General features: G+C 39.6%; 2 protein-coding genes across 2 annotated transcripts; one reads left to right on the forward strand and one right to left on the reverse strand.

Annotated features, from left to right (window-relative positions):
• Positions 1-6,221: 6,221 nt before the first annotated feature.
• On the forward strand, positions 6,222-7,549 carry LOC120418968 (zinc finger protein 333-like). Its single transcript, XM_039581513.2, has 3 exons — positions 6,222-6,493; positions 6,557-7,161; positions 7,221-7,549. Exons 1-3 carry the CDS (start codon positions 6,290-6,292, stop codon positions 7,498-7,500), a joined length of 1,089 nt encoding a protein of 362 aa, XP_039437447.1. The 5' UTR covers positions 6,222-6,289; the 3' UTR covers positions 7,501-7,549.
• On the reverse strand, positions 7,542-8,404 carry LOC120418969 (proteasome subunit beta type-2). The gene is made up of 2 exons (XM_039581514.2): positions 8,207-8,404; positions 7,542-8,150 (listed from the first exon to the last, which is right to left on the reverse strand). The coding sequence occupies exons 1-2, from the start codon at positions 8,295-8,297 to the stop codon at positions 7,624-7,626; spliced, it is 618 nt and encodes a 205-aa protein (XP_039437448.1). The 5' UTR covers positions 8,298-8,404; the 3' UTR covers positions 7,542-7,623.
• Positions 8,405-8,979: the final 575 nt, after the last annotated feature.

An 8,979-nucleotide genomic window follows, 5' to 3' on the forward strand; every position in this document is an offset into this window, starting at 1 on the left:
CCAAATTTCAAAGGTACCGACCGGGATTTGATCCATGACCCTTCTGCTTGTGAGGCAGAAGCCGTAACCATTAAGCCACGGAGCCGGTTACTCCTAATAAGCTACCTCTCCACCAAAAATGAGCAAAAGTTACTTCAGTGAAGTCGGTTTAATAATTCGCAATTGGGTCCTAAAATGAAGCTTAGATTGCTGATATTATTGTTCACAGCGATAAGGCTTATTTTTCTGAGTACAATGACCCTTTGTACGACCATAAAGAGCTTAAAATGGATTTTTAAATCAATTTTGAAAAATTAACCTCGCGGTCCTTCTTGACAGAAAAGCTCCTACTTGACAGGTCGTTCCAAGGGGACCATAGTTGATCCATCGAAAAAATGTTGTCTAGTCAAAAAAATATTTTACATTAAAATGAAAAAAAGTGATCAGAAATTGTTTTTAATCGTGTTATTTACCGTTGTACATAAAAATTGATATAGGGCTTTAGTACCCAATTAAATTTCTCTAAATAGGTATGATTGATAATTGACATATTACTCGAATGAAAAGTAAGTTGTGCGATATTGGGGCAATTCATCAGTACCAAAAATGACACTAAAACTTGTCAAAGTACCAAAACATGTCAAAGTACCAAAAGATGAGAGGTAGGCTCTCACTGTATATGGAGTTTGACAGGTCGTCTCAGCGTTGCCACATGTACAGATTTATCTGTCATGGTACAGATTTTCAGCAAAGATTTGAGTACAGAATCTGTACGTACAGATGACAGATATTTGGGTCACCGTACTGATTTGTACAGATTTTCAGATAAAACAGATTCTTTCTCAAAATGATATTATTGAATAGTTAAGTTATTGCAATTATCTCAACATTTAAAAACTTTTGAAACATTTAGAAATGGATCAAGCTTATATTTTTTAACGATCTTAGATCCATTTATGCTAGAATATTTTCTCTTAATACTAACCCCCAGTACGCCGCGGGTAATTGGCTCCCTCCCACTAAACTTTACACACAAGATCCTCTGTAGTTTTAGGTTTTTCTTAGGTTTAAGAAAACTGCATTTACAAAAGCAGACTCATTGCTAACCAGGTTTCAGTACCGACAAGGACCTAACAAAAATAATGTATAGCATTTCGTTCTAATAAAGTTATAACATAATTTCCAGCATTTCCCATTCTTCTCAAAAATGATTTTAAAATGAAGAAGAACACAGGTAAAATAAAATCTAAAATACTTTAAAAATTTAATAAAAGTTGAACTGAATCATACAGAAAATAATGAGTCGTAAAGTTTATTGTATTTTTTTTAATTAATTTGAGTATATTTTTAAATGACATGAAAACAACATGATTTTTTTATATTCATAATCTTGCTATTGCATTGAAAGCATTTTTTGTAAAAAAAGTTTAATAATAAAATTTATCTTTTTAGCATTCCATACTTTACATGCACTAAATTTGAAACATATTTACAACCGCCTTGTAGTTGCCTGAATATTAAAAAAATTAATCCTCGTTTTTCAAAACATTATTATTTGTTTCTTGAAAGGTAACGCCATTATGTCACATTAAACTATTTAATAAATGGAATCTGGTCAAAGTAAATTTTATTGAAAGTTTTCGATAAATCATGTTTTGCACCATCAACTGGGTCAATCGGGACTGCAGTCTGTATGAATATGGATTACAGTCTAACTTAGATTATTTAATTCTTAAATTCCTGAATTCTGAAATTCTGAAATTCTTAAATTCTGAAATTCTGAAATTCTGAAATTCTTAAATTCTTAAATTCTTAAATTCTGAAATTCTGAATTTCTGAAATTCTGAAATTCTAAAATTCTAAAATTCTAAAATTCTAAAATTCTAAAATTCTAAAATTCTAAAATTCTTAAATTCTTAAATTCTTAAATTCTTAAATTCTTAAATTCTTAAATTCTTAAATTCTTAAATTCTTAAATTCTTAAATTCTTAAATTCTTAAATTCTTAATTCTTAAATTCTTAAATTCTTAAATTCTTAAATTCTTAAATTCTTAAATTCTTAAATTCTTAAATTCTTAAATTCTTAAATTCTTAAATTCTTAAATTCTTAAATTCTTAAATTCTTAAATTCTTAAATTCTTAAATTCTCTTAAATTCTTAAATTCTTAAATTCTTAAATTCATAAATGCTTTAATTCTTGAATTCTTAAATTCTTTGATATTTTTTAAATTTTAAATCTGGGTATGATTTGAAATTCTAGATTTTAATTTAGAATTTTAAATTTTTTGGATTATAATTTTGAATTTGAAGGATTTTGAATATATGAATTATTGAATTATATTATTTTAATTTTATTAATTTTTAATTATTAGAATTTTAAAGCTTTGAATTTGTTATTTTTAAATTTTGTTTTGTATATATATTTCTTTTTATTTTTTTAATCTTAGATTTTTTTAGTTTTAATATTTGTATTTTTGAATCTGTGTGTTTATGGATTTTCTCTTTGGTTTACTTCTTTTCAAGCAAAATACAAAATCCTTCCTTTTAATTTCAAGATTCTGCTTTGTGAGATTCGGCATCAAAAGGCAATTCGGAATTTTCAATATTATAATATCGATTACAAAATTATTGATACATTTATGACTTTCAGTTGCAATAAAATAAACAAATTCTGAATATTTAAGTTTTTTCACTAGAACTTTTGCAAACAAACATCGCGCGAAGTAACGTCACGCGAAGAAACGTCTTTCCTTGGCCGTTTCTTGGGTGTTTTTATATGGAGTTTTGCGTTCCTTCCGAGCTGCATATCAGCGTTTAGTGTTGTCATAAGATTGTTCAAAATGCATGTTAAAAAAAAAAGTTTTTTACAAAAAATATACCGTACAGATAATGGTACAGATATTCGCCATGCTTGGTGCAGATAAGACAGATTTTTGGACCCTCTGATACAGACGAGCATGTGGTAACACTGGGTCGTCTACTCCCTGGCCTAAACATAGAAGTAAGCATCTGTATGAAACTCGATCTATATTTAGAATTCCAATCCCGTCAGGCAAATCAGGGATCAGCGCGTATTTAATATGAGAAGATAGCATGTTTCAACACTACGGATCGATTCACTGCAAGAGTGTAAACCCTCTGATGGCCGACTGCTTAGCGTCCCAGACCACCAATCCAAAGGTGTTAGTTCGAATCCCACCTGATTCATTTACGTTTTTGTTCATATTCAAAGTTCAAATTCATGATTCCAAATTTCAAAGGTACCGACCGGGATTTGATCCAGGACCCTTCTGCTTGTGAGGCAGAAGCCGTAACCATTAAGCCACGGAGCCGGTTACTCCTAATAAGCTACCTCTCCACCAAAAATGAGCAAAAGTTACTTCAGTGAAGTCGGTTTAATAATGATTTCAAATAAAGTAACATAAACAAAATCTCTGGCATCAGCAGTGCCTGTTTATATAGCCCTGTCAAACTGTCAAATAAAAGACTACATGAACCTCCCCTGTTATTTTATCACCGCCTACCTAGTTTTCTATAGGCCGATCAAGCGCAGGACAAACGCTCGAAAATGGTAGATAACGCTTCGAATCGCACGACCGTGGGACTTCAGTCAGGGTAAACAAACTTCACTGAACCGGAAAAGAAGGCGTACATGCCTGGCACGAACACTCAAAGCGTGTTCTAGCGTGTTGCTCTTACTGACTCAGAGCAAGGGTGAGATGTAGGTGTAAGGGCAGTGCGTGTTTGTCGGGAACCTAGTGCATAAGATCGGTCAAGGCCCGTTCTTACACTGAAAATTGCGAATTGGGTCCTAAAATGAAGCTTAGGTTCCTGATATTATTGTTTACAGCGATAAAGCTTATTTTTCTGAGTACAATGACCCCTTGTACGACCACATAGAGTTTAAAATGGATTTTTAAATCAATTTTGGAAAATTAACCTCGCGGTCCTTCTTGACAGAAAAGTTCCTACTTGACAGCTCGTTCCAAGGGGACCACAGTTGATCCATAAAAAAAAGTTGTCTTGTCATTATTTTTTTTGCATTAAAATGAAAAAAAGTGATCAGAAATGGTTTTTGATCGTGTTTTTTACCGTTGTACATAAAAAATGACATAGGGCTTTAGTACCCAATTGCGATTATTTGACATTTTGGTTTATACTTTTTAAATTAAATAAAACTTAAAATTGAAGAATCATCGAACTTTTGAAAAATTACTTTGATTACATTATCCAGCTTTTTTAAGCGAACAACATTACACTCAAACCCCGATGGTTTGACAACAACTGTTGTCAAACGAACGGGGTCACTTTTTAGTTTGACACCCCTTTAATACGAAGTTCACACACACTACTAAACGTTTGTTTTGATAGTGTGCGTGAGCGCCGTGTAAAAAGTGACAGTTCGTCACTTTTTAGTTTGACTTTGACCAACCAACGGGGTACAAACTAAAAAAGTGTCAAACGAAAAAGTGACCAACCAACGGGGGTTAAGTGTACAAAAAAGTGTGCCATGGCATGACAGCCACACTTTATTAAAGGCTAGTACACTCAACCCCCGGTGGTTGGTCACTTTTTCGTTTGACACTTTTTTAGTTTGTACCCCGTTGGTTGGTCAAAGTCAAACTAAAAAGTGACGAACTGTCACTTTTTACACGGCGCTCACGCACACTATCAAAACAAACGTTTGGTAGTGTGTGTGAACTCCGTGTAAAAGGAGTGTCAAACTAAAAAGTGACCCCGTTCGTTTGACAACAGTTGGTGTCAAACCATCGGGGTTTGAGTGTATGCAGATCGGAAGGAAAGGGGTCAAGAAACAGCTTTACGCACAGCAGAACAAAGGAGAGGCAATGATTTCTTGGGGCTTTTCTTCACCCTTGTAGTAAACACCACTTATCGCAAGCACAATCGTTTATCTCTACAACCCTCTCTGGCTTGTTTTCGCTGCCGCTGCTGCCCATTTGATTTTTTTTCTTGACCGGTTCCTTCCGAAGTGCGTATACCGCTTTAAAGGTGTATTCACATTATACCGCATCCGCAGCCGCAGCCGCATCCGCACAAAATTTGACAGTACGGACGCACAGTGCGGACGCGATTTCTCCATTGCATTTCATATGCAGCCATTCACACTGTTCCGCATCCGTATCCGCAGTACGGATCCGTATACGGATGCGGAACAGTGTGAATGACTGCATATGAAATGCATTGGAGAAATCGCGTCCGCACTGTGCGTCCGTACTGTCAAATTTTGTGCGGATGCGGCTGCAGCTGCGGATGCGGTATAATGTGAATACACCTTAAAGGTGTATTCACATTATACCGCATCCGCAGCCGCAGCCGCATCCGCACAAAATTTGACAGTACGGACGCACAGTGCGGAAGCGATTCCTCCAATGCATTTCAAATGTTCCCATTCACACTGTTCCGCATCCGTATACGGATCCGTACTGCGGATACGGATGCGGAACAGTGTGAATGGCTGCATATGAAATGCATTGGAGAAATCGCGTCCGCACTGTGCGTCCGTACTGTCAAATTTTGTGCGGATGCGGCTGCGGCTGCGGATGCGGTATAATGTGAATACACCTTAAATAGAAATTTTCTAATTTGGTTTCACTGCGCGATTTTGACATTTCGGGCGTGCACCATTCGTAACGCCATCTTCGCTTAAAAATCTGGATAGAGATTTTCTCGACCTTCAGCAGGGTTGAAAAAATAATCGCAAAAAAATCTTTCCGCTTGCGAACTTTTTTAACCCGCGAAATCGCTCCCGAACTTTTCGGAGAAAATCAATCATTTGAAGATTTTATTTATTTTGAGTCTCACTGTAAACACAATTTTATTGAATTGGGTCCTAAAATGAAGCTTAGATTGCTGATATTATTGTTGACAGCGATAAAGCTTATTTTTCTGAGTAGAATGACCCTTTGTACGACCACAAAAAGTTTAAAATAGATTTTTAAATCAATTTTGAAAAATTTACCTCGCGGTCCTTCTTGACAGAAAAGCTCCTACTTGACAGCTCGTTCCAAGGGGACCATAGTTGATCCATCAAAAAAATGTTGTCTTGTCAAAAAAAAATTTTTGCGTTAAAATGAAAAAAAGTGATCAGAAATGGTTTTTAATCGTGTTTTTTACCGTTGTTCATAGAAAATTACATAGGGCTTTAGTACCCAATTGATTTTGCTTTTTTTCATACCTACATTGGCCATCCAACAATTTTTCCTTGAAAAACTACCATTCAGCACACCGTCGCGTACTGTCATTTGCATTGAAAAGTTGAAGACAAAGTTTGTGATTCAAGTTATTTAAAATGAGCTCGGCAAATCCAGAACCAGTGCCGACCGTTAGAACCAGCAGCCGGCGCTGCCTCAAAGCGACCACTTCAAAGCAACCCAAGGATGCGGACCCTGGTGCCGAAATCCGCTGCCGGCTGTGCGGCGACCGGTGCCCGCCTAACATGGCCCTTCGGGAGCGCGAACTCCGTGCCAAGGTCGAGGACATTACGGGAGAGCCGGTGAGTGATGCGGTGTAGGTATTTGAGTAACGTGTGACTAATGTGATTGATTTGGTGTTGTAGATTTCTGTTGAGGTCCGGATCGAAGCGACTGCTGGATTGAACGTCTGCGAACCATGCCAGGGCACGGTTGATGATTTTTACCGGTACAAGGAGCGATGTCGGAGGATTTTGGATGGGCGAGCGGAGCAGGAAAGGGTTGAAGAGTTGCTGGATAGCTGCGAAGTTGAGATTGCGTTGTCACAGGAGACCCTTGAGGAGAGTGAGTCTGTGAGAAAGAAACGGCGATATCAGAGTCGGAAGACCGATGAGACGAAAGCGATGAGTCCAGCGGATTATAAAAGGCACTACCGGCAGTTGTACAAGGCGCAGAATAAGGTCGAGTGCGAAGTGTGTCACCAGAAGGTGGACAAAAAATATCTGGACGGTCACAAAAATCGGCACTACGGGCTGGAACCATACGAATGTGCTGAATGTGGACTTCAATTTCACTGCAAGCTAAACCTGACACGGCACGAAGCCCGCAATCATGCCCCGGAAGAGGAAGCAATTCCTTGCGAAGTGTGTGGCAAAATGATGCGGAGTCGACAGGCCTTGAAGCAGCACATGAAGAGCCACGAGGAAAAGAAGTTTGAGTGTCAACTGTGCGACGTTAAGGCGCCAAATCAGTAAGTGTCCTCGATCAAACCACTTTTACAACCTAACCGACTAACCTTCCATCCAACAGGCACACCCTGAAACGCCACATGGACATCCACAACCAGGTGCGCGATTTCGTGTGTTCCCACTGCGGGAAGGCCTTCTACCGGCAGACCGTGCTGAACATTCACCTTCGCACTCACAGCGGAGAAACGCCCTACGAGTGTCATGTTTGCCTACGGGGCTTCGTCCACCGGAGGGTCTACGTTCAGCACATGAAGAAGCAGCACCCGGCCGAGCCAATATTGCGGCTGGAGATTGCCAAGGGGTGGAAAGAAGCGGCACGGAACTCATCTCAAGTAAAATAAAGGATTTCTCTATAAGCCATAACAGAACAACCCGAAAACTGTACGTTCTTTACCGTGTAGAATAATGTGAACCAAAATTTATTTTCCCCTTTCTCTCGCGCCTCATTCATACCTCCTTTCCGCTTAGGCCGCAACCGGTTCCTTGAGCGATTCCGCCGAAATCACCGGCAGCTCCTTGATGCCGTCCTTGCCGATGACCGACACCTTAAAGTTGGGCAGGTTGATGATCAGTCGCTTCTGGATCTCCGCCACGCCCTTCTTCATGATCTCGTACGCCTCCTCCTGCGTAATCTTCTCGTGGTGGTACCGGTCCAGGATGCTTGACACGAACAGTCCTCCGTACCCGTGGGCCGCGTACTTGACCGGCAACGAGTTGGCCAAATAGTCAATGTAGTGCAGCTGGGCACCGTCCGCCTCATCGTATCCACCGACCAGCACATTCACCTGGTACGGGGTGCGTGACCGCAGGTAATCCGCCAGATTCTTCCGGGTAAAGTGAGCCGCCGACTTCGGGCCCAGCTCGTACCCGTTGCGCATCTTGTACAGCAGGATGTTTTTGCTGATGTACTCGGTAAACTGAACCCGGTCACCCGGCTCACCAATAGTGGCCATCATCAGGTTGTCCGAGATCTTGTAGATTTTGTTTTCATCTAGAAAATTACCCTTTAAGGTTAGGATTCCGGAACCAAACCCACAAGTCACTTACCGTCCTTCAGGACCATGATCGAGTGCGCGTGCGAGCAATCGGCCGCCAGCATCACAAAGTCCGGGCCACGAATTCCCATCAAAGTCTCCATCGTGAGTGATTTCCTTCTTTTACAGTCTCAAACGAATCGAAATTTTACGTTCCAGAAACCGCTTCTGATTCTGATGTTCCGACGGCGACGATGACAAACAAATTTCTGCAGATGTGTGTTTGCTTGCATGAGAGTTCATTCGCGGTTTGACGTTTGATTTGAGAACTACACGGTGAGGTGGAGGTACTAAAACTTGGGTTGATCTCAAAAAACTCAAAACAATACACCTTGTTGGTTTGACAAAGTCAAACTAAAAAGTGACAAACCTAGAGATCCTAAATAGGGAGACTGGTCGAAGTGAATTTGGTCGAGATGGATCACAAACGGTCTTAGACGTCAACTGACACCGCAAAGGAAGTGAATTTGACGTACCCAAACAGACACGAGTTTGACGTATCCAAACGAGCATTTGCCTTTACGCCCAGCAAAACTTATCAGTGTTGCCAAGCTCAAAACATACGTTGCCAGATCGATTTAGCCAGCTTAGACCAGTCTCCCTATTTAGGGTCTCTAGACAAACCTTGTTACGAACTGTCACTTTAACACGGGAGTCGACTCACACATTCTATCAAACAAGACGTTTGGTAAGAAGTGTAAGCTCTGTGTCAAGCGTGTCAAGAGGGTTTCAAGCTAAAAAGTGACCCCGTTCGTTTGACAACAGTTGGTGTCGAACCATCAAGGA

This window comes from Culex pipiens, chromosome 2, assembly GCF_016801865.2.
Source record: "Culex pipiens pallens isolate TS chromosome 2, TS_CPP_V2, whole genome shotgun sequence".
In the NCBI taxonomy this organism is placed as follows: domain Eukaryota; kingdom Metazoa; phylum Arthropoda; class Insecta; order Diptera; family Culicidae; genus Culex; species Culex pipiens.